Source organism: Sebastes fasciatus, chromosome 20 (assembly GCF_043250625.1).
Source record: "Sebastes fasciatus isolate fSebFas1 chromosome 20, fSebFas1.pri, whole genome shotgun sequence".
NCBI lineage: Eukaryota > Metazoa > Chordata > Actinopteri > Perciformes > Sebastidae > Sebastes > Sebastes fasciatus.
Genome location: NC_133814.1, coordinates 13,298,291 through 13,323,517, shown reverse-complemented (window position 1 = coordinate 13,323,517; position 25,227 = coordinate 13,298,291). Strand labels below are relative to the sequence as shown.

Below are 25,227 nucleotides of genomic sequence, written 5' to 3'. Positions count from 1 at the left end.
GATTTAAGATTCACCTTCATACATGACTCACCATCACATTTGACAAAAAGAGGTACAACGGCATAAAGAATAAATAACACAAGTTGTCCTTCATTGGATTCAGTGAAACACATTTTCCCCGTACAATTATTTTATAGAAACCCCCCACCCCCATCACACTAAATAAAAACACCTTTTGTTGTTGTAAAAATATAAACTTCTTTGGAGGAGCCTGACAAGTGACCTGAGTATCTTAAGTGCATTTACAGAACGGGGGGCTTGAGAAGATTGTTCGAAGCTTTTAAGTGCAATAATGAACTACTTCAACGCCCCGCGGAGACAGTAGACCTAACACCCTGACAACAGAAACACTGAGATAACGGGGACAGCGAGAGAGAGGAATAAGGAAATTGAGAAACCTGCTGCATTTCCTTTTTCAGGAGACGGCATGTCGCCAACTGTTTCCTTTAAGAAGGACCCGAATCTTGAAGTTTTGGAAAAGACCTGAACATCAGCACGGACTGATTTGCTTCCGCTCACTGTTACAACGGCCACCTGGAACCAAGAGGAGTCTGACTTGCACATTAGAGGGCCGCCCTGATCCCCCTGCAAATATAAAAACAGAGGATTCATCGTCAATGTGAAAACTTCTCATGACAGAGCAAAAAGGATTTTTAGAAACACTGGTGGATGGGAAGACTTTATCTTACCTGTTGAAGGTTCATGGTGTAAGTGCAAATGTTCTCAGAATCCGAAACATTTCCACAACTTGCCACTTGAGTTTCGAGATCTCGAAGACTTGAGGCGGCTGGAAAAATCACATTGACTCCCGTGAATACAAACAATCTTTGTGAATAATCAAACTATGCTTTGTATATAATGAGGAAGCTATTACAGATATACTGAAATTAGGGATGCTAATTTAGATTTTTTTTCTAACCGACAACCAACCCTCGTTAACCGATTATTAACCGCTAAGTAATGATTCAGGGCGATGCACAATGACCCGCTAGCTGTACATTATCCCGCTTATTACACGGCTACTTACTTAAGAAATCAATAATTTGACACAAAAACAGTACGCTAGAGTCTGACATCAGAACTACGTGTTAGCGCGGCGTAATGTTAACGCGTGTCCGACAGACCGTGTGTGTGTGGCGGAGGTGAGTGTGGCGTTATAGCTGTGAACGTAGCAGTAGCAGACAGTGTGTGTACAGTTAATTTGTCGGTGAATAAATACTACAACTCCTCAAGACCCAAACCAAGCTCCCGTGTCTTGCAACACCGGCTCAGGCTCTCTTAAGGTGGGCTGTTAAGGTGGACCAGCTATTCTTCTCTAAGTCACATGCCGCTCTTAGTTTTACTTAGCTTTTTATTTATTTTTTATTATTTATTTTAACCGTTTAACCGATAGCATTGATTGGTAAAAATTCAAGTTAACGGTTAATTATTAACATCCCTAACTGAAATGATACTTATCATATTAGCAGCAAACACAAAAGCTTGATAAACCCTTACCTCGGCTCTTGCTGCCCTTCTCCCAGCCTGCCACCCAGCATCGACTTCCAGCGCGGAAGGTTTGGGTGCTGCTGATGTCCATACACACAGGCTGAATATAATCTATGTAGGTGACCGGCTTACTCAGCTGCAGCACTGCGATATTGGAACCTGTCATTTTGCTCACTTTAATGTCCACAATGCCAAGAGACATCTCGAACTCTTCAGAGCCGTCCACAATTCGCTGGCCCAGAAACGCACTCCACTCACTGACATCTGGATTGGAGCTGTCAGGAGGATAAAGGGCACCATATTTAATTATTTCACAACTAAATGAATAATGAATACAAAAAAAAATGCTTTTGCACTTACGAAGAGAAACACTGGGCAGAAGTGAGGACAAATTTGTCAGCGATCAGGGTTCCTCCACAAGTGTAGACCCCATTTTTGTGGAGACTAACCATCCAGGGCCACATCCCTCCAGGTACAACACCGCTGTCACCTACAGCACGGCTGTTCAACGGAGCTTTGCCACACACTGATCCTATATGAGAACATTTTAAATGAAGAGAAGCAAACATAAATGACAGACAGAGGTAAACAAAATTATCACAATTCTGACAGTGGAAACATTTGAATAATTATTATCTTTTCAGGACACTCACTTGCAGGGTTGGTTACAATTTGGGTAGTAATACTAGGTTTTTTCGTTGGTGAAGGTGTTGAGGCAACTGGCAGACCAGGACAGGTGTAGCTGCTGTCAGCATCCAGCCCACTGGAGGTGAACTGGACAAAGCCTGGCTTATCAGAGCTGATGTGGGAGTTGATCCAGGACTGGTAAATGGACACTCTGGAGTAGACTCCCAGCAGATTGGGCCGAGCACAGCCAAAACCAAAACTAACAATTCCAGACTGGACCCAGACGGAGCCCTGCTGGTTCACCATTGGACCTCCTGAGTCACCCTGAGGAGAAGGAGAGAAGACGTCTGAGGATTTCACAAAACCCTAAACACATTGACCAACAAGTGACAGATTCAGTGAAGCAGCCTACCTGACATGAGTCTTTGCCTCCTGCCAGAACACCAGCACAGATCATGTTGTCTGTGACTGTACCGACTCCATTGAGACAGTTACAATGTCTGTTTCCCAGAACTGGCACCTCCACTTCTTGAAGGGTTTCAGGGAACGGTAATGACACTGAGAGACCAACAACAAGAGAGACAATTCACACATCCATCTACTGTTTTTAGGACACATCAACCAAACTATTTGTCAGCAACAAGCAGACTCACCTCCCTCCTCGACTGCACCCCAGCCAGTGACCCAGCTATCAGTACCGTTGTTGAACACACTGTCACTGGCTGCCAGACACACAGGTCTGATGTAGTCTGTGAATTTGACTGGTTTGGAGAGTCTGAGCAGAGCAATGTCGTTGTCGCTGGTGGAACTGTCATATTTTGGATGCAAAATGATTTTGGCAACAGTTCTGGACCTTTCGTTTGGGTTTTTGCCCTGCAGGTTCTGACGACCGAGAGAAACCTGCCATCTAGACGTACTTGTGCTGAAGGAAAAATTACAAAAATGTGTTGGTTTTAGGAAGAACGTGGACTGAAAGTCAAACCGAGGAATGAATCATTTTATCCTCTATTATGTTGCAGTTACCCACCTGGAGAAGCAGTGAGCAGCAGACATCACCCACTCTCTGTTGATGAGGGATCCACCACAAACATGGCCGCCAAATTTCTGCAGACTAACCTGCCAGGGCCAACTTCCTGCTGGAGCGTCTTCACCTCCAACTATCCTGGTGTTCAGGGGAGTGATGCCACACACTGCAAACAACAGGATATACAGTAGACAGTCATTCTTAAATTAGCAAAATGGTCTCAAAATACATATAGAAGCTTTTAAACTAAATGCAACCGGGAGCAGCAGTGATAATAAAGATTTATTATGACGTATTCAAAAAACAAAATAACTAACTACTATGATAATTATTTATAAGCCCCTATGAGTATGGTTTGCACATTTCTGACATTGGCGACTCCAAATTAGAGCATTACAACAGACACTGTAGCCGACAGCTCGCCACCACATGCTTACATGAAAGAGCTGGAAGCAGCATATATACTGTACCAATTGTTCCCTGGACTGTCAGTCTTTCTACAAATAAAGAACAAAATGACATGTAATATTCAGAGTACTGTGGTAGTCAGGATACTTACATTTAGCACTTGATGCTGTGGATCCTGGATCTGTAGTTGTGTCTGGTCCTGCAGTAGTAGTAGTACCAGTAGTAGTAGTAGTAGAAGTACCAGTAGTAGTAGTACCAGTAGTAGTAGTAGTAATAACAGGAGGTGGCAGTCCAGGACAGGTGTAGCTGCTGTCAGCATCCAGACCACTGGAGGTGAACTGGACAAAGCCTGGCTTATCAGAGCTGATGTGGGAGTTGATCCAGGACTGGTAACTGGACACTCTGGAGTAGACTCCCGGCAGATTGGGCCGAGCACAGCCAAAACCAAAACTAACAATTCCAGACTGGACCCAGACGGAGCCCTGCTGGTTCACCAATGGACCTCCTGAGTCACCCTGAGGAGAAGGAGAGGAGCCGACTGAGGATTTCACAAAAACCTTAAACACATTGACCAACAAGTGACAGACTCAGTGAAGCAGCCTACCTGACATGAGTCTTTGCCTCCTGCCAGAACACCAGCACAGATCATGTTGTCTGTGACTGTACCGACTCCATTGAGACAGTTACAATGTCTGTTTCCCAGAACTGGCACCTCCACTTCTTGAAGGGTTTCAGGGAACGGTAATGACACTGAGAGACCAACAACAAGAGAGACAATTCACACATCCATCTACTGTTTATAGGACACATCAACCAAACTATTTGTCAGCAACAAGCAGACTCACCTCCCTCCTCGACTGCACCCCAGCCAGTGACCCAGCTATCAGTACCGTTGTTGAACACACTGTCACTGGCTGCCAGACACACAGGTCTGATGTAGTCTGTGAATTTGACTGGTGAGGAGAGTCTGAGCAGAGCAATGTCGTTGTCGCTGGTGGAACTGTCATATTTTGGATGCAAAATGATTTTGGCAACAGTTCTGGACTCTTCATTTGGGTTTTTGCCCTGCAGGTTCTGACGACCGAGAGAAACCTGCCATCTAGACGTACTTGTGCTGAAGGAAAAATGACAAAAATGGGTTGGTTTTAGGAAGAACGTGGACTGAAAGTCAAACCAAAAACTAAAACACTGAACATTTTATCCTCTATTACATTGCAGTTACCCACCTGGAGAAGCAGTGAGCAGCAGACATCACCCACTCTCTGTTGATGAGGGATCCACCACAAACATGGCCGCCAAATTTCTGCAGACTAACCTGCCAGGGCCAACTTCCTGGTGGAGCGTCTTCACCTCCAACTATCCTGGTGTTCAGGGGCGTGACGCCACACACTGCAAACAACAGGATATAGACGGTCCATCTTAAATTAGCAAAACAGGCTCAAAATACTTACAGAAGCTATTAAAGAGGACCCATTATGATTATTTTCAGGTGCATAATTGTAGTTTAGGTTTGTAGCTCCACTCTAATTAGCTTTGTTTGAGGGTGTGCCAAACTAGCAGTTATGCAAATGTGTTACTTAGTGACATCACAATGTTACGGAAGAAAAGGCAGGACTTCAAGCAAGGTGTTTCAGACAGTTTAGGAGCAGTGTTTCAGTGGGGGAGAGTAACTCCCTTTGGTGTGGACTTTGGGCTTTGTAACTTTGCAGACCGTTTACATTCACAAAAAACTATATAACACTAAAGTAAAGAAAAAAAACACAAAAGTATAAAAGGTCCCCATTAAACGAAATGCAACCGGGAGCAGCAGTGATAAGAAAGATTTATTTTGAAGTATTAAAAAAATATATATCTAAATACTATGTTAATTAGTTATAAGCCCCTATGAGTATGGTTTGCACATATCTGACATTGGCGACTCCCAATGGGAGCATCACAACAGACACTGTAGCCGACAGCTCGCCACCACATGCTTACATGAAAGAGCTGGAAGCAGCATATATACTGTACCAATTGTTCCCTGGACTGTCAGTCTTTCTACAAATAAAGAACAAAATGACATGTAATATTCAGAGTACTGTGGTAGTCAGGATACTTACATTTAGCACTTGATGCTGTGGATCCTGGATCTGTAGTTGTGTCTGGTCCTGCAGTAGTAGTAGTACCAGTAGTAGTAGTACCAGTAGTAGTAGTAGTAGAAGTACCAGTAGTAGTAGTACCAGTAGTAGTAGTAGTAATAACAGGAGGTGGCAGTCCAGGACAGGTGTAGCTGCTGTCAGCATCCAGACCACTGGAGGTGAACTGGACAAAGCCTGGCTTATCAGAGCTGATGTGGGAGTTGATCCAGGACTGGTAACTGGACACTCTGGAGTAGACTCCCGGCAGATTGGGCCGAGCACAGCCAAAACCAAAACTAACGATACCAGACTGGACCCAGACGGAGCCCTGCTGGTTCACCATTGGACCTCCTGAGTCACCCTGAGGAGATGGAGAGGAGACGTCTGAGGATTTCACAAAACCCTAAACACATTGACCAACAAGTGACAGATTCAGTGAAGCAGCCTACCTGACATGAGTCTTTGCCTCCTGCCAGAACACCAGCACAGATCATGTTGTCTGTGACTGTACCGACTCCATTGAGACAGTTACAATGTCTGTTTCCCAGAACTGGCACCTCCACTTCTTGAAGGGTTTCAGGGAACGGTAATGACACTGAGAGACCAACAACAAGAGAGACAATTCACACATCCATCTACTGTTTATAGGACACATCAACCAAACTATTTGTCAGCAACAAGCAGACTCACCTCCCTCCTCGACTGCACCCCAGCCAGTGACCCAGCTATCAGTACCGTTGTTGAACACACTGTCACTGGCTGCCAGACACACAGGTCTGATGTAGTCTGTGAATTTGACTGGTGAGGAGAGTCTGAGCAGAGCAATGTCGTTGTCGCTGGTGGAACTGTCATAGTTTGGATGCAAAATGATTTTGGCAACGGCTCTGGACTCTTCGTTTGGGTTTTTGCCCTGCAGGTTCTGACGACCGAGAGAAACCTGCCATCTAGACGTACTTGTGCTGAAGGAAAAATGACAAAAATGTGTTGGTTTTAGGAAGAACGTGGACTGAAAGTCAAACCGAGGAATGAATCATTTTATCCTCTATTATGTTGCAGTTACCCACCTGGAGAAGCAGTGAGCAGCAGACATCACCCACTCTCTGTTGATGAGGGATCCACCACAAACATGGCTGCCAAATTTCTGCAGACTAACCTGCCAGGGCCAACTTCCTGGTGGAGCGTCTTCACCTCCAACTATCCTGGTGTTCAGGGGAGTGATGCCACACACTGCAAACAACAGGATATACAGTAGACAGTCATTCTTAAATTAGCAAAATGGTCTCAAAATACATATAGAAGCTTTTAAACTAAATGCAACCGGGAGCAGCAGTGATAATAAAGATATATTATGAAGTATTCAAAAAACAATATAACTAACTACTATGATAATTAGTTATAAGCCCCTATGAGTATGGTTTGCACATATCTGACATTGGCGACTCCCAATGGGAGCATCACAACAGACACTGTAGCCGATAGCACGCCACCACATGCTAACATGAAAGAGCTGGAAGCAGCATATATACTGTACCAATTGTTCCCTGGACTGTCAGTCTTTCTACAAACAAAGAACAAAATGACATGTAATATTCAGAGTACTGTGGTAGTCAGGATACTTACATTTAGCACTTGATGCTGTGGATCCTGGATCTGTAGTTGTGTCTGGTCCTGCAGTAGTAGTAGTACCAGTAGTAGTAGTAGTAGTAGTAGTAGTAGTAATAACAGGAGGTGGCAGACCAGGACAGGTGTAGCTGCTGTCAGCATCCAACCGACTGGAGGTGAACTGGACAAAGCCTGGCTTATCAGAGTTGATGTGCGAGTTGATCCAGGACTGGTAACTGGACACTCTGGAGTAGACTCCCGGCAGATTGGGTCGAGCACAGCCAAAACCAAAACTAACGATACCAGACTGGACCCAGACGGAGCCATGCTGGTTCACCATTGGACCTCCTGAGTCACCCTGAGGAGAAGGAGAGGAGACGTCTGAGGATTTCACAAAACCCTAAACACATTGACCAACAAGTGACAGATTCAGTGAAGCAGCCTACCTGACATGAGTCTTTGCCTCCTGCCAGAACACCAGCACAGATCATGTTGTCTGTGACTGTACCGACTCCATTGAGACAGTTACAATGTCTGTTTCCCAGAACTGGCACCTCCACTTCTTGAAGGGTTTCAGGGAACGGTAATGACACTGAGAGACCAACAACAAGAGAGACAATTCACACATCCATCTACTGTTTATAGGACACATCAACCAAACTATTTGTCAGCAACAAGCAGACTCACCTCCCTCCTCGACTGCACCCCAGCCAGTGACCCAGCTATCAGTACCGTTGTTGAACACACTGTCACTGGCTGCCAGACACACAGGGCTGATGTAGTCTGTGAATTTGACTGGTGAGGAGAGTCTGAGCAGAGCAATGTCGTTGTCGCTGGTGGAACTGTCATATTTTGGATGCAAAATGATTTTGGCAACGGCTCTGGACTCTTCGTTTGGGTTTTTGCCCTGCAGGTTCTGACGACCGAGAGAAACCTGCCATCCAGACGTACTTGTGCTGAAGGAAAAATGACAAAAATGTGTTGGTTTTAGGAAGAACGTGGACTGAAAGTCAAACCGAGGAATGAATCATTTTATCCTCTATTATGTTACAGTTACCCACCTGGAGAAGCAGTGAGCAGCAGACATCACCCACTCTCTGTTGATGAGGGATCCACCACAAACATGCCTGCCAAATTTCTGCAGACTAACCTGCCAGGGCCAACTTCCTGCTGGAGCGTCTTCACCTCCAACTATCCTGGTGTTCAGGGGAGTGATGCCACACACTGCAAATAAAGGTGTTGAAATAATTGGATCTTAAATCAACCATGCTGACCCATACATAAAAATAACACAACACAGGAAATAGAGAAGCACTGATAAAAACGCATTACTATTACATTCCTTAGAAATGCAAGCGCTAGAGATACTCTAACATAAATCAACAAACTTATAGTTTCATAAAATAATATACATAAGTATCACCTGTGAGACATGAACTACATTGTGAGTACTTCCTAGAGTGTAGGCATATGTTTTATTTATTTGTATTTTTATTTGAACTTTTTATTTTGTATTTTTTTGTTTGTATATTTATTTTGGAACTACTGTATTGCTGCTGTGTGGGTTTATGTCACCCATCCGTCTTTTAGTTAGTATGACGTTATTGTTCGTGTAATGTTTCGTTATTGTGTGATTGGGAGGGGTCTGGGGAAGCAGGGTAGGGAGAGGGGAACATTGTTTGTCCTTGTCATTCATACTTATTAAGTAAAACTTATAAACATTGTTTACAAAAACATGCATTACTAAGTTATCTTAAAATCTCAAATTTAAACTAAATATGTGTATAATTAATTAAAGCCTGTGTGACTTTGATGACTCCTAGTGTCAGTATCAAATGAGACACAATGCCAGACAGCATTGTCTCGACCACTCATCCTCAACATAAAGACTGTGCCTGTTTTGAAACCGAATTGTCCAATTAAAAAAAAAAAAAGAACAATTCACATTAGATTAATGACAAATATAATCATAACAAATCTAAAGACTTAATTAACTTTAGCTTAGTTCCACTGTTGGCTGCCAGTGTCATTTTTATTTTACTTTACCACTGGGTTGTGCAGAAAGTGTGAATATTCCAATTTTATAAATAGTTAATTGTTCATTATTTGTATGAAAAACAGAAAAATTGATATTCAAAATACGGTGGTACTCTGGTTACTTACATTTAGCACTTGACATGGAACATAGACCTGTGGTTTCAGTTGCTGGGTCTGTAGTTGTGTCTGGTCCTGTAGTACCACTAGTAGTAGTAGTAGTAGTAGTAGTACCAGTAGTAGTAGTAGTAGTAGTAATAGCAGGAGGTGGCAGTCCAGGACAGGTGTAGCTGCTGTCAGCATCCAGCCCACTGGAGGTGAACTGGACAAAGCCTGGCTTATCAGAACTGATGAGGGAATTGATCCAGGACTGGTAACTGGACACTCTGGAGTAGACTCCCGGCAGATTGGGCCGAGCACAGCAAAAACCAAAACTAACAATTCCAGACTGGACCCAGACGGAGCCCTGCTGGTTCACCATGGGACCTCCTGAGTCACCCTGAGGAGATGGAGAGGAGCCGACTGAGGATTTCACAAAACCCTAAACACATTGACCAACAACTGACAGACTCAGTGAAGCAGCCTACCTGACATGAGTCTTTGCCTCCGGCCAGAACACCAGCACAGATCATGTTGTCTGTGACTGTACCGACGCCATTGAGACAGTTACAATGTCTGTTTCCCAGAACTGGCACCTCCACTTCTTGAAGGGTTTCAGGGAACGGTAATGACACTGAGAGACCAACAACAAGAGAGACAATTCACACATCCATCTACTGTTTATAGGACACATCAACCAAACTATTTGTCAGCAACAAGCAGACTCACCTCCCTCCTCGACTGCACCCCAGCCAGTGACCCAGCTATCAGTACCGTTGTTGAACACACTGTCACTGGCTGCCAGACACACAGGTCTGATGTAGTCTGTGAATTTGACTGGTGAGGAGAGTCTGAGCAGAGCAATGTCGTTGTCGCTGGTGGAACTGTCATATTTTGGATGCAAAATGATTTTGGCAACAGTTCTGGACTCTTCGTTTGGGTTTTTGCCCTGCAGGTTCTGACGACCGAGAGAAACCTGCCATCTAGACGTACTTGTGCTGAAGGAAAAATGACAAAAATGTGTTGGTTTTAGGAAGAACGTGGACTGAAAGTCAAACCGAGGAATGAATCATTTTATCCTCTATTACATTGCAGTTACCCACCTGGAGAAGCAGTGAGCAGCAGACATCACCCACTCTCTGTTGATGAGGGATCCACCACAAACATGGCCGCCAAATTTCTGCAGACTAACCTGCCAGGGCCAACTTCCTGGTGGAGCGTCTTCACCTCCAACTATCCTGGTGTTCAGGGGAGTGATGCCACACACTGCAAACAACAGGATATACAGTAGACAGTCATTCTTAAATTAGCAAAATGGTCTCAAAATACATATAGAAGCTTTTAAACTAAATGCAACTGGGAGCAGCAGTGATAATAAAGATATATTATGAAGTATTCAAAAAACAATATAACTAACTACTATGATAATTAGTTATAAGCCCCTATGAGTATGGTTTGCACATTTCTGACATTGGCGACTCCAAATTAGAGCATTACAACAGACACTGTAGCCGACAGCTCGCCACCACATGCTAACATGAAAGAGCTGGAAGCAGCATATATACTGTACCAATTGTTCCCTGGACTGTCACTTTTTTTACAAACAAGGGACAAAATGACATGTAATATTCAGAGTACTGTGGTAGTCAGGATACTTACATTTAGCACTTGATGCTGTGGATCCTGGATCTGTAGTTGTGTCTGGTCCTGCAGTAGTAGTAGTACCAGTAGTAGTAGTAGTAGTAGTAGTAGTAGTAATAACAGGAGGTGGCAGACCAGGACAGGTGTAGCTGCTGTCAGCATCCAACCGACTGGAGGTGAACTGGACAAAGCCTGGCTTATCAGAGTTGATGTGCGAGTTGATCCAGGACTGGTAAATGGACACTCTGGAGTAGACTCCCGGCAGATTGGGTCGAGCACAGCCAAAACCAAAACTAACGATACCAGACTGGACCCAGACGGAGCCCTGCTGGTTCACCATTGGACCTCCTGAGTCACCCTGAGGAGATGGAGAGGAGACGATTGAGGATTTCACAAAAACCTTAAACACATTGACCAACAAGTGACAGACTCAGTGAAGCAGCCTACCTGACATGAGTCTTTGCCTCCGGCCAGAACACCAGCACAGATCATGTTGTCTGTGACTGTACCGACTCCATTGAGACAGTTACAATGTCTGTTTCCCAGAACTGGCACCTCCACTTCTTGAAGGGTTTCAGGGAACGGTAATGACACTGAGAAACCAACAACAAGAGAGACAATTCACACATCCATCTACTGTTTATAGGACACATCAACCAAACTATTTGTCAGCAACAAGCAGACTCACCTCCCTCCTCGACTGCACCCCAGCCAGTGACCCAGCTATCAGTACCGTTGTTGAACACACTGTCACTGGCTGCCAGACACACAGGTCTGATGTAGTCTGTGAATTTGACTGGTTTGGAGAGTCTGAGCAGAGCAATGTCGTTGTCGCTGGTGGAACTGTCATATTTTGGATGCAAAATGATTTTGGCAACGGCTCTGGACCTTTCGTTTGGGTTTTTGCCCTGCAGGTTCTGACGACCGAGAGAAACCTGCCATCTAGACGTACTTGTGCTGAAAGAAAAATGACAAAAATGGGTTGGTTTTAGGAAGAACGTGGACTGAAAGTCAAACCGAGGAATGAATCATTTTATCCTCTATTACATTGCAGTTACCCACCTGGAGAAGCAGTGAGCAGCAGACATCACCCACTCTCTGTTGATGAGGGATCCACCACAAACATGGCCGCCAAATTTCTGCAGACTAACCTGCCAGGGCCAACTTCCTGGTGGAGCGTCTTCACCTCCAACTATCCTGGTGTTCAGGGGCGTGACGCCACACACTGCAAACAACAGGATATAGACGGTCCATCTTAAATTAGCAAAACAGGCTCAAAATACTTACAGAAGCTATTAAAGAGGACCCATTATGATTATTTTCAGGTGCATAATTGTAGTTTAGGTTTGTAGCTCCACTCTAATTAGCTTTGTTTGAGGGTGTGCCAAACTAGCAGTTATGCAAATGTGTTACTTAGTGACATCACAATGTTACGGAAGAAAAGGCAGGACTTCAAGCAAGGTGTTTCAGGCAGTTTAGGAGCAGTGTTTCAGTGGGGGAGAGTAACTCCCTTTGGCGTGGACCTTGGGCTTTGTAACTTTGCAGACCGTTTACATTCACAAAAAACTATATAACACTAAAGTAAAGAAAAAAAACACAAAAGTATAAAAGGTCCCCATTAAACGAAATGCAACCGGGAGCAGCAGTGATAAGAAAGATTTATTTTGAAGTATTAAAAAAATATATATCTAAATACTATGTTAATTAGTTATAAGCCCCTATGAGTATGGTTTGCACATATCTGACATTGGCGACTCCCAATGGGAGCATCACAACAGACACTGTAGCCGACAGCTCGCCACCACATGCTTACATGAAAGAGCTGGAAGCAGCATATATACTGTACCAATTGTTCCCTGGACTGTCAGTCTTTCTACAAACAAAGAACAAAATGACATGTAATATTCAGAGTACTGTGGTAGTCAGGATACTTACATTTAGCACTTGATGCTGTGGATCCTGGATCTGTAGTTGTGTCTGGTCCTGCAGTAGTAGTAGTACCAGTAGTAGTAGTACCAGTAGTAGTAGTAGTAGAAGTACCAGTAGTAGTAGTACCAGTAGTAGTAGTAGTAATAACAGGAGGTGGCAGTCCAGGACAGGTGTAGCTGCTGTCAGCATCCAGACCACTGGAGGTGAACTGGACAAAGCCTGGCTTATCAGAGCTGATGTGGGAGTTGATCCAGGACTGGTAACTGGACACTCTGGAGTAGACTCCCGGCAGATTGGGCCGAGCACAGCCAAAACCAAAACTAACGATACCAGACTGGACCCAGACGGAGCCCTGCTGGTTCACCATTGGACCTCCTGAGTCACCCTGAGGAGATGGAGAGGAGACGTCTGAGGATTTCACAAAACCCTAAACACATTGACCAACAAGTGACAGATTCAGTGAAGCAGCCTACCTGACATGAGTCTTTGCCTCCTGCCAGAACACCAGCACAGATCATGTTGTCTGTGACTGTACCGACTCCATTGAGACAGTTACAATGTCTGTTTCCCAGAACTGGCACCTCCACTTCTTGAAGGGTTTCAGGGAACGGTAATGACACTGAGAGACCAACAACAAGAGAGACAATTCACACATCCATCTACTGTTTATAGGACACATCAACCAAACTATTTGTCAGCAACAAGCAGACTCACCTCCCTCCTCGACTGCACCCCAGCCAGTGACCCAGCTATCAGTACCGTTGTTGAACACACTGTCACTGGCTGCCAGACACACAGGTCTGATGTAGTCTGTGAATTTGACTGGTGAGGAGAGTCTGAGCAGAGCAATGTCGTTGTCGCTGGTGGAACTGTCATATTTTGGATGCAAAATGATTTTGGCAACGGCTCTGGACTCTTCGTTTGGGTTTTTGCCCTGCAGGTTCTGACGACCGAGAGAAACCTGCCATCCAGACGTACTTGTGCTGAAGGAAAAATGACAAAAATGTGTTGGTTTTAGGAAGAACGTGGACTGAAAGTCAAACCGAGGAATGAATCATTTTATCCTCTATTATGTTACAGTTACCCACCTGGAGAAGCAGTGAGCAGCAGACATCACCCACTCTCTGTTGATGAGGGATCCACCACAAACATGCCTGCCAAATTTCTGCAGACTAACCTGCCAGGGCCAACTTCCTGCTGGAGCGTCTTCACCTCCAACTATCCTGGTGTTCAGGGGAGTGATGCCACACACTGCAAATAAAGGTGTTGAAATAATTGGATCTTAAATCAACCATGCTGACCCATACATAAAAATAACACAACACAGGAAATAGAGAAGCACTGATAAAAACGCATTACTATTACATTCCTTAGAAATGCAAGCGCTAGAGATACTCTAACATAAATATACAAACTTATAGTTTCATAAAATAATATACATAAGTATCACCTGTGAGACATGAATTACATTGTGAGTACTTCCTAGAGTGTAGGCATATGTTTTATTTATTTGTATTTTTATTTGAACTTTTTATTTTGTATTTTTTTATTTGTATATTTATTTTGGAACTACTGTATTGCTGCTGTGTGGGTTTATGTCACCCATCCGTCTTTTAGTTAGTATGACGTTATTGTTCGTGTAATGTTTCGTTATTGTGTGATTGGGAGGGGTCTGGGGAAGCAGGGTAGGGGGAGGGGAACATTGTTTGTCCTTGTCATTCATACTTATTAAGTAAAACTTATAAACATTGTTTACAAAAACATGCATTACTAAGTTATCTTAAAATCTCAAATTTAAACTAAATATGTGTATAATTAATTAAAGCCTGTGTGACTTTGATGACTCCTAGTGGCAGTATCAAATGAAACACAATGCCAGACAGCATTGTCTCGACCACTCATCCTCAACATAAAGACTGTGCCTGTTTTGAAACCGAATTGTCCAATTAAAAAAAAAAAAAGAACAATTCACATTAGATTAATGACAAATATAATAATAACAAATCTAAAGACTTAATTAACTTTAGCTTAGTTCCACTGTTGGCTGCCAGTGTCATTTTTATTTTACTTTACCACTGGGTTGTGCAGAAAGTGTGAATATTCCAATTTTATAAATAGTTAATTGTTCATTATTTGTATGAAAAACAGAAAAATGTATATTCAAAATACCGTGGTACTCTGGTTACTTACATTTAGCACTTGACATGGAACATAGACCTGTGGTTTCAGTTGCTGGGTCTGTAGTTGTGTCTGGTCCTGCAGTACCACTAGTAGTAGTAGTAGTAATAGCAGGAGGTGGCAGTCCAGGACAGGTGTAGCTGCTGTCAGCATCCAGCCCACTGGAGGTGAACTGGACAAAGCCTGGCTTATCAGAACTGATGAGGGAATTGATCCAGGACTGGTAACTGGACACTCTGGAGTAGACTCCCGGCAGATTGGGCCGAGCACAGCCAAAACCAAAACTAACAATTCCAGACTGGACCCAGACGGAGCCCTGCTGGTTCACCATGGGACCTCCTGAGTCACCCTGAGGAGATGGAGAGGAGCCGACTGAGGATTTCACAAAAACCTTAAACACATCGACCAACAAGTGACAGACTCAGTGAAGCAGCCTACCTGACATGAGTCTTTGCCTCCGGCCAGAACACCAGCACAGATCATGTTGTCTGTGACTGTACCGACGCCATTGAGACAGTTACAATGTCTGTTTCCCAGAACTGGCACCTCCACTTCTTGAAGGGTTTCAGGGAACGGTAATGACACTGAGAGACCAACAACAAGAGAGACAATTCACACATCCATCTACTGTTTTTAGGACACATCAACCAAACTATTTGTCAGCAACAAGCAGACTCACCTCCCTCCTCGACTGCACCCCAGCCAGTGACCCAGCTATCAGTACCGTTGTTGAACACACTGTCACTGGCTGCCAGACACACAGGTCTGATGTAGTCTGTGAATTTGACTGGTTTGGAGAGTCTGAGCAGAGCAATGTCGTTGTCGCTGGTGGAACTGTCATATTTTGGATGCAAAATGATTTTGGCAACAGTTCTGGACCTTTCGTTTGGGTTTTTGCCCTGCAGGTTCTGACGACCGAGAGAAACCTGCCATCCAGACGTACTTGTACTGAAGGAAAAATTACAAAAATGTGTTGGTTTTAGGAAGAACGTGGACTGAAAGTCAAACCGAGGAATGAATCATTTTATCCTCTATTATGTTGCAGTTACCCACCTGGAGAAGCAGTGAGCAGCAGACATCACCCACTCTCTGTTGATGAGGGATCCTCCACAAACATGGCTGCCAAATTTCTGCAGACTAACCTGCCAGGGCCAACTTCCTGGTGGAGCGTCTTCACCTCCAACTATCCTGGTGTTCAGGGGAGTGATGCCACACACTGCAAACAACAGGATATACAGTAGACAGTCATTCTTAAATTAGCAAAATGGTCTCAAAATACATATAGAAGCTTTTAAACTAAATGCAACCGGGAGCAGCAGTGATAAGAAAGATTTATTTTGAAGTATTCAAAAAACAATATAACTAACTACTATGATAATTAGTTATAAGCCCCTATGAGTATGGTTTGCACATTTCTGACATTGGCGACTCCAAATTAGAGCATTACAACAGACACTGTAGCCGACAGCTCGCCACCACATGCTTACATGAAAGAGCTGGAAGCAGCATATATACTGTACCAATTGTTCCCTGGACTGTCAGTCTTTCTACAAATAAAGAACAAAATGACATGTAATATTCAGAGTACAGTGGTAGTCAGGATACTTACATTTAGCACTTGATGCTGTGGATCCTGGATCTGTAGTTGTGTCTGGTCCTGCAGTAGTAGTAGTACCAGTAGTAGTAGTACCAGTAGTAGTAGTAGTAGAAGTACCAGTAGTAGTAGTACCAGTAGTAGTAGTAGTAGTAGTAGTAGTAGTAATAACAGGAGGTGGCAGTCCAGGACAGGTGTAGCTGCTGTCAGCATCCAGACTACTGGAGGTGAACTGGACAAAGCCTGGCTTATCAGAGCTGATGTGGGAGTTGATCCAGGACTGGTAACTGGACACTCTGGAGTAGACTCCCGGCAGATTGGGCCGAGCACAGCCAAAACCAAAACTAACGATACCAGACTGGACCCAGACGGAGCCCTGCTGGTTCACCATTGGACCTCCTGAGTCACCCTGAGGAGATGGAGAGGAGACGTCTGAGGATTTCACAAAACCCTAAACACATTGACCAACAAGTGACAGATTCAGTGAAGCAGCCTACCTGACATGAGTCTTTGCCTCCTGCCAGAACACCAGCACAGATCATGTTGTCTGTGACTGTACCGACTCCATTGAGACAGTTACAATGTCTGTTTCCCAGAACTGGCACCTCCACTTCTTGAAGGGTTTCAGGGAACGGTAATGACACTGAGAGACCAACAACAAGAGAGACAATTCACACATCCATCTACTGTTTATAGGACACATCAACCAAACTATTTGTCAGCAACAAGCAGACTCACCTCCCTCCTCGACTGCACCCCAGCCAGTGACCCAGCTATCAGTACCGTTGTTGAACACACTGTCACTGGCTGCCAGACACACAGGTCTGATGTAGTCTGTGAATTTGACTGGTGAGGAGAGTCTGAGCAGAGCAATGTCGTTGTCGCTGGTGGAACTGTCATAGTTTGGATGCAAAATGATTTTGGCAACGGCTCTGGACTCTTCGTTTGGGTTTTTGCCCTGCAGGTTCTGACGACCGAGAGAAACCTGCCATCTAGACGTACTTGTGCTGAAGGAAAAATGACAAAAATGTGTTGGTTTTAGGAAGAACGTGGACTGAAAGTCAAACCGAGGAATGAATCATTTTATCCTCTATTATGTTGCAGTTACCCACCTGGAGAAGCAGTGAGCAGCAGACATCACCCACTCTCTGTTGATGAGGGATCCACCACAAACATGGCTGCCAAATTTCTGCAGACTAACCTGCCAGGGCCAACTTCCTGGTGGAGCGTCTTCACCTCCAACTATCCTGGTGTTCAGGGGAGTGATGCCACACACTGCAAACAACAGGATATACAGTAGACAGTCATTCTTAAATTAGCAAAATGGTCTCAAAATACATATAGAAGCTTTTAAACTAAATGCAACCGGGAGCAGCAGTGATAATAAAGATATATTATGAAGTATTCAAAAAACAATATAACTAACTACTATGATAATTAGTTATAAGCCCCTATGAGTATGGTTTGCACATTTCTGACATTGGCGACTCCCAATGGGAGCATCACAACAGACACTGTAGCCGATAGCACGCCACCACATGCTAACATGAAAGAGCTGGAAGCAGCATATATACTGTACCAATTGTTCCCTGGACTGTCAGTCTTTCTACAAACAAAGAACAAAATGACATGTAATATTCAGAGTACTGTGGTAGTCAGGATACTTACATTTAGCACTTGATGCTGTGGATCCTGGATCTGTAGTTGTGTCTGGTCCTGCAGTAGTAGTAGTACCAGTAGTAGTAGTAGTAGTAGTAGTAGTAGTAATAACAGGAGGTGGCAGACCAGGACAGGTGTAGCTGCTGTCAGCATCCAACCGACTGGAGGTGAACTGGACAAAGCCTGGCTTATCAGAGTTGATGTGCGAGTTGATCCAGGACTGGTAACTGGACACTCTGGAGTAGACTCCCGGCAGATTGGGTCGAGCACAGCCAAAACCAAAACTAACGATACCAGACTGGACCCAGACGGAGCCATGCTGGTTCACCATTGGACCTCCTGAGTCACCCTGAGGAGAAGGAGAGGAGACGTCTGAGGATTTCACAAAACCCTAAACACATTGACCAACAAGTGACAGATTCAGTGAAGCAGCCTACCTGACATGAGTCTTTGCCTCCTGCCAGAACACCAGCACAGATCATGTTGTCTGTGACTGTACCGACTCCATTGAGACAGTTACAATGTCTGTTTCCCAGAACTGGCACCTCCACTTCTTGAAGGGTTTCAGGGAACGGTAATGACACTGAGAGACCAACAACAAGAGAGACAATTCACACATCCATCTACTGTTTATAGGACACATCAACCAAACTATTTGTCAGCAACAAGCAGACTCACCTCCCTCCTCGACTGCACCCCAGCCAGTGACCCAGCTATCAGTACCGTTGTTGAACACACTGTCACTGGCTGCCAGACACACAGGGCTGATGTAGTCTGTGAATTTGACTGGTGAGGAGAGTCTGAGCAGAGCAATGTCGTTGTCGCTGGTGGAACTGTCATATTTTGGATGCAAAATGATTTTGGCAACGGCTCTGGACTCTTCGTTTGGGTTTTTGCCCTGCAGGTTCTGACGACCGAGAGAAACCTGCCATCCAGACGTACTTGTGCTGAAGGAAAAATGACAAAAATGTGTTGGTTTTAGGAAGAACGTGGACTGAAAGTCAAACCGAGGAATGAATCATTTTATCCTCTATTATGTTACAGTTACCCACCTGGAGAAGCAGTGAGCAGCAGACATCACCCACTCTCTGTTGATGAGGGATCCACCACAAACATGCCTGCCAAATTTCTGCAGACTAACCTGCCAGGGCCAACTTCCTGCTGGAGCGTCTTCACCTCCAACTATCCTGGTGTTCAGGGGAGTGATGCCACACACTGCAAATAAAGGTGTTGAAATAATTGGATCTTAAATCAACCATGCTGACCCATACATAAAAATAACACAACACAGGAAATAGAGAAGCACTGATAAAAACGCATTACTATTACATTCCTTAGAAATGCAAGCGCTAGAGATACTCTAACATAAATCAACAAACTTATAGTTTCATAAAATAATATACATAAGTATCACCTGTGAGACATGAACTACATTGTGAGTACTTCCTAGAGTGTAGGCATATGTTTTATTTATTTGTATTTTTATTTGAACTTTTTATTTTGTATTTTTTTGTTTGTATATTTATTTTGGAACTACTGTATTGCTGCTGTGTGGGTTTATGTCACCCATCCGTCTTTTAGTTAGTATGACGTTATTGTTCGTGTAATGTTTCGTTATTGTGTGATTGGGAGGGGTCTGGGGAAGCAGGGTAGGGGGAGGGGAACATTGTTTGTCCTTGTCATTCATACTTATTAAGTAAAACTTATAAACATTGTTTACAAAAACATGCATTACTAAGTTATCTTAAAATCTCAAATTTAAACTAAATATGTGTATAATTAATTAAAGCCTGTGTGACTTTGATGACTCCTAGTGGCAGTATCAAATGAAACACAATGCCAGACAGCATTGTCTCGACAACTCATCCTCAACATAAAGACTGTGCCTGTTTTGAAACCGAATTGTCCAATTAAAAAAAAAAAAAGAACAATTCACATTAGATTAATGACAAATATAATAATAACAAATCTAAAGACTTAATTAACTTTAGCTTAGTTCCACTGTTGGCTGCCAGTGTCATTTTTATTTTACTTTACCACTGGGTTGTGCAGAAAGTGTGAATATTCCAATTTTATAAATAGTTAATTGTTCATTATTTGTATGAAAAACAGAAAAATGTATATTCAAAAATACCGTGGTACTCTGGTTACTTACATTTAGCACTTGACATGGAACATAGACCTGTGGTTTCAGTTGCTGGGTCTGTAGTTGTGTCTGGTCCTGCAGTACCACTAGTAGTAGTAGTAGTAATAGCAGGAGGTGGCAGTCCAGGACAGGTGTAGCTGCTATCAGCATCCAGCCCACTGGAGGTGAACTGGACAAAGCCTGGCTTATCAGAACTGATGAGGGAATTGATCCAGGACTGGTAACTGGACACTCTGGAGTAGACTCCCGGCAGATTGGGCCGAGCACAGCCAAAACCAAAACTAACAATTCCAGACTGGACCCAGACGGAGCCCTGCTGGTTCACCATGGGACCTCCTGAGTCACCCTGAGGAGATGGAGAGGAGCCGACTGAGGATTTCACAAAACCCTAAACACATTGACCAACAACTGACAGACTCAGTGAAGCAGCCTACCTGACATGAGTCTTTGCCTCCGGCCAGAACACCAGCACAGATCATGTTGTCTGTGACTGTACCGACGCCATTGAGACAGTTACAATGTCTGTTTCCCAGAACTGGCACCTCCACTTCTTGAAGGGTTTCAGGGAACGGTAATGACACTGAGAGACCAACAACAAGAGAGACAATTCACACATCCATCTACTGTTTATAGGACACATCAACCAAACTATTTGTCAGCAACAAGCAGACTCACCTCCCTCCTCGACTGCGCCCCAGCCAGTGACCCAGCTATCAGTACCGTTGTTGAACACACTGTCACTGGCTGCCAGACACACAGGTCTGATGTAGTCTGTGAATTTGACTGGTTTGGAGAGTCTGAGCAGAGCAATGTCGTTGTCGCTGGTGGAACTGTCATATTTTGGATGCAAAATGATTTTGGCAACAGTTCTGGACCTTTCGTTTGGGTTTTTGCCCTGCAGGTTCTGACGACCGAGAGAAACCTGCCATCTAGACGTACTTGTGCTGAAGGAAAAATTACAAAAATGTGTTGGTTTTAGGAAGAACGTGGACTGAAAGTCAAACCGAGGAATGAATCATTTTATCCTCTATTATGTTGCAGTTACCCACCTGGAGAAGCAGTGAGCAGCAGACATCACCCACTCTCTGTTGATGAGGGATCCACCACAAACATGGCCGCCAAATTTCTGCAGACTAACCTGCCAGGGCCAACTTCCTGCTGGAGCATCTTCACCTCCAACTATCCTGGTGTTCAGGGGCGTGACGCCACACACTGCAAACAACAGGATATAGACGGTCCATCTTAAATTAGCAAAACAGGCTCAAAATACTTACAGAAGCTATTAAAGAGGACCCATTATGATTATTTTCAGGTGCATAATTCTAGTTTAGGTTTGCAGCTCCACTCTAATTAGCTTTGTTTGAGGGTGTGCCAAACTAGCAGTTATGCAAATGTGTTACTTAGTGACTTCACAATGTTACGGAAGAAAAAGCAGGACTTCAAGCAAGGTGTTTCAGGCAGTTCAGGAGCAGTGTTTCAGTGGGGGAGAGTAACTCCCTTTGGTGTGGACTTTGGGCTTTGTAACTTTGCAGACCGTTTACATTCACAAAAAAACTATATAACACACTAAAGTAAAGAAAAAAAAAACAAAAGTATAAAAGGTCCCCATTAAACGAAATGCAACCGGGAGCAGCAGTGATAAGAAAGATTTATTTTGAAGTATTAAAAAAATATATATCTAAATACTATGTTAATTATTTATAAGCCCCTATGAGTATGGTTTGCACATATCTGACATTGGCGACTCCCAATGGGAGCATCACAACAGACACTGTAGCCGACAGCTCGCCACCACATGCTTACATGAAAGAGCTGGAAGCAGCATATATACTGTACCAATTGTTCCCTGGACTGTCACTTTTTTTACAAACAAGGGACAAAATGACATGTAATATTCAGAGTACTGTGGTAGTCAGGATACTTACATTTAGCACTTGATGCTGTGGATCCTGGATCTGTAGTTGTGTCTGGTCCTGCAGTAGTAGTAGTACCAGTAGTAGTAGTAGTAGTAGTAGTAGTAGTAATAACAGGAGGTGGCAGACCAGGACAGGTGTAGCTGCTGTCAGCATCCAACCGACTGGAGGTGAACTGGACAAAGCCTGGCTTATCAGAGTTGATGTGCGAGTTGATCCAGGACTGGTAAATGGACACTCTGGAGTAGACTCCCGGCAGATTGGGTCGAGCACAGCCAAAACCAAAACTAACGATACCAGACTGGACCCAGACGGAGCCATGCTGGTTCACCATTGGACCTCCTGAGTCACCCTGAGGAGAAGGAGAGGAGACGTCTGAGGATTTCACAAAACCCTAAACACATTGACCAACAAGTGACAGATTCAGTGAAGCAGCCTACCTGACATGAGTCTTTGCCTCCTGCCAGAACACCAGCACAGATCATGTTGTCTGTGACTGTACCGACTCCATTGAGACAGTTACAATGTCTGTTTCCCAGAACTGGCACCTCCACTTCTTGAAGGGTTTCAGGGAACGGTAATGACACTGAGAGACCAACAACAAGAGAGACAATTCACACATCCATCTACTGTTTATAGGACACATCAACCAAACTATTTGTCAGCAACAAGCAGACTCACCTCCCTCCTCGACTGCACCCCAGCCAGTGACCCAGCTATCAGTACCGTTGTTGAACACACTGTCACTGGCTGCCAGACACACAGGTCTGATGTAGTCTGTGAATTTGACTGGTGAGGAGAGTCTGAGCAGAGCAATGTCGTTGTCGCTGGTGGAACTGTCATAGTTTGGATGCAAAATGATTTTGGCAACGGCTCTGGACTCTTCGTTTGGGTTTTTGCCCTGCAGGTTCTGACGACCTAGAGAAACCTGCCATCTAGACGTACTTGTGCTGAAGGAAAAATGACAAAAATGTGTTGGTTTTAGGAAGAACGTGGACTGAAAGTCAAACCAAAAACTAAAACACTGAACATTTTATCCTCCATTACATTGCAGTTACCCACCTGGAGAAGCAGTGAGCAGCAGACATCACCCACTCTCTGTTGATGAGGGATCCACCACAAACATGGCTGCCAAATTTCTGCAGACTAACCTGCCAGGGCCAACTTCCTGGTGGAGCGTCTTCACCTCCAACTATCCTGGTGTTCAGGGGAGTGATGCCACACACTGCAAACAACAGGATATACAGTAGACAGTCATTCTTAAATTAGCAAAATGGTCTCAAAATACATATAGAAGCTTTTAAACTAAATGCAACCGGGAGCAGCAGTGATAAGAAAGATTTATTTTGAAGTATTCAAAAAACAATATAACTAACTACTATGATAATTAGTTATAAGCCCCTATGAGTATGGTTTGCACATTTCTGACATTGGCGACTCCAAATTAGAGCATTACAACAGACACTGTAGCCGACAGCTCGCCACCACATGCTTACATGAAAGAGCTGGAAGCAGCATATATACTGTACCAATTGTTCCCTGGACTGTCAGTCTTTCTACAAACAAAGAACAAAATGACATGTATATTCAGAGTACTGTGGTAGTCAGGATACTTACATTTAGCACTTGATGATGTGGATCCTGGATCTGTAGTTGTGTCTGGTCCTGCAGTAGTAGTAGTACCAGTAGTAGTAGTACCAGTAGTAGTAGTACCAGTAGTATAAGTAGTAGTACCAGTAGTAGTAGTACCAGTAGTAGTAGTAGTAGTAGTAATAACAGGAGGTGGCAGTCCAGGACAGGTGTAGCTGCTGTCAGCATCCAGCCCACTGGAGGTGAACTGGACAAAGCCTGGCTTATCAGAACTGATGAGGGAATTGATCCAGGACTGGTAACTGGACACTCTGGAGTAGACTCCCGGCAGATTGGGCCGAGCACAGCCAAAACCAAAACTAACAATTCCAGACTGGACCCAGACGGAGCCCTGCTGGTTCACCATTGGACCTCCTGAGTCACCCTGAGGAGATGGAGAGGAGACGATTGAGGATTTCACAAAAACCTTAAACACATTGACCAACAACTGACAGATTCAGTGAAGCAGCCTACCTGACATGAGTCTTTGCCTCCTGCCAGAACACCAGCACAGATCATGTTGTCTGTGACTGTACCGACTCCATTGAGACAGTTACAATGTCTGTTTCCCAGAACTGGCACCTCCACTTCTTGAAGGGTTTCAGGGAACGGTAATGACACTGAGAGACCAACAACAAGAGAGACAATTCACACATCCATCTACTGTTTATAGGACACATCAACCAAACTATTTGTCAGCAACAAGCAGACTCACCTCCCTCCTCGACTGCACCCCAGCCAGTGACCCAGCTATCAGTACCGTTGTTGAACACACTGTCACTGGCTGCCAGACACACAGGTCTGATGTAGTCTGTGAATTTGACTGGTGAGGAGAGTCTGAGCAGAGCAATGTCGTTGTCGATGGTGGAACTGTCATAGTTTGGATGCAAAATGATTTTGGCAACAGTTCTGGACCTTTCATTTGGGTTTTTGCCCTGCAGGTTCTGACGACCGAGAGAAACCTGCCATCTAGAAGTACTTGTGCTGAAGGAAAAATGACAAAAATGGGTTGGTTTTAGGAAGAACGTGGACTGAAAGTCAAACCGAGGAATGAATCATTTTATCCTCTATTACATTGCAGTTACCCACCTGGAGAAGCAGTGAGCAGCAGACATCACCCACTCTCTGTTGATGAGGGA

At 44.1% G+C, this 25,227-nt stretch overlaps 6 protein-coding genes across 6 annotated transcripts; all 6 read right to left on the bottom strand.

Moving 5' to 3' along the window:
• Positions 1 to 17: 17 nt before the first annotated feature.
• On the bottom strand, positions 18 to 6,769 carry LOC141759033 (transmembrane protease serine 9-like). Its single transcript, XM_074620922.1, has 16 exons — positions 6,729 to 6,769; positions 6,355 to 6,623; positions 6,114 to 6,259; positions 5,728 to 6,025; positions 4,774 to 4,936; positions 4,393 to 4,661; positions 4,152 to 4,297; positions 3,804 to 4,062; positions 3,143 to 3,305; positions 2,769 to 3,037; positions 2,528 to 2,673; positions 2,142 to 2,439; positions 1,849 to 2,020; positions 1,498 to 1,763; positions 690 to 787; positions 18 to 585 (listed from the first exon to the last, which is right to left on the bottom strand). Exons 1-16 carry the CDS (start codon positions 6,752 to 6,754, stop codon positions 328 to 330), a joined length of 3,246 nt encoding a protein of 1,081 aa, XP_074477023.1. The 5' UTR covers positions 6,755 to 6,769; the 3' UTR covers positions 18 to 327.
• Positions 6,770 to 7,213: 444 nt separating this feature from the next.
• Positions 7,214 to 10,528, bottom strand: LOC141759032 (transmembrane protease serine 9-like). Its single transcript, XM_074620921.1, has 9 exons — positions 10,503 to 10,528; positions 10,129 to 10,397; positions 9,888 to 10,033; positions 9,508 to 9,799; positions 8,328 to 8,520; positions 7,954 to 8,222; positions 7,713 to 7,858; positions 7,388 to 7,624; positions 7,214 to 7,222 (listed from the first exon to the last, which is right to left on the bottom strand). Exons 1-9 carry the CDS (start codon positions 10,526 to 10,528, stop codon positions 7,214 to 7,216), a joined length of 1,587 nt encoding a protein of 528 aa, XP_074477022.1.
• A 116-nt stretch (positions 10,529 to 10,644) lies between these two features.
• Positions 10,645 to 14,098, bottom strand: LOC141759031 (serine protease 27-like). The gene is made up of 9 exons (XM_074620920.1): positions 14,058 to 14,098; positions 13,684 to 13,952; positions 13,443 to 13,588; positions 13,057 to 13,354; positions 12,103 to 12,265; positions 11,729 to 11,997; positions 11,488 to 11,633; positions 11,162 to 11,398; positions 10,645 to 10,665 (listed from the first exon to the last, which is right to left on the bottom strand). Exons 1-9 carry the CDS (start codon positions 14,081 to 14,083, stop codon positions 10,645 to 10,647), a joined length of 1,575 nt encoding a protein of 524 aa, XP_074477021.1. The 5' UTR covers positions 14,084 to 14,098.
• Positions 14,099 to 15,151: 1,053 nt separating this feature from the next.
• On the bottom strand, positions 15,152 to 17,879 carry LOC141759030 (transmembrane protease serine 9-like). Its single transcript, XM_074620919.1, has 8 exons — positions 17,854 to 17,879; positions 17,480 to 17,748; positions 17,239 to 17,384; positions 16,862 to 17,150; positions 16,201 to 16,363; positions 15,827 to 16,095; positions 15,586 to 15,731; positions 15,152 to 15,496 (listed from the first exon to the last, which is right to left on the bottom strand). The coding sequence occupies exons 1-8, from the start codon at positions 17,877 to 17,879 to the stop codon at positions 15,152 to 15,154; spliced, it is 1,653 nt and encodes a 550-aa protein (XP_074477020.1).
• Positions 17,880 to 18,338: 459 nt separating this feature from the next.
• Positions 18,339 to 21,621, bottom strand: LOC141759029 (transmembrane protease serine 9-like). Its single transcript, XM_074620918.1, has 9 exons — positions 21,596 to 21,621; positions 21,222 to 21,490; positions 20,981 to 21,126; positions 20,577 to 20,892; positions 19,453 to 19,615; positions 19,079 to 19,347; positions 18,838 to 18,983; positions 18,513 to 18,749; positions 18,339 to 18,347 (listed from the first exon to the last, which is right to left on the bottom strand). Exons 1-9 carry the CDS (start codon positions 21,619 to 21,621, stop codon positions 18,339 to 18,341), a joined length of 1,581 nt encoding a protein of 526 aa, XP_074477019.1.
• A 116-nt stretch (positions 21,622 to 21,737) lies between these two features.
• Positions 21,738 to 25,203, bottom strand: LOC141759028 (serine protease 27-like). Its single transcript, XM_074620917.1, has 9 exons — positions 25,178 to 25,203; positions 24,804 to 25,072; positions 24,563 to 24,708; positions 24,173 to 24,473; positions 23,522 to 23,684; positions 23,141 to 23,409; positions 22,900 to 23,045; positions 22,575 to 22,811; positions 21,738 to 21,758 (listed from the first exon to the last, which is right to left on the bottom strand). Exons 1-9 carry the CDS (start codon positions 25,201 to 25,203, stop codon positions 21,738 to 21,740), a joined length of 1,578 nt encoding a protein of 525 aa, XP_074477018.1.
• Between the last annotated feature and the right edge of the window lie 24 nt (positions 25,204 to 25,227).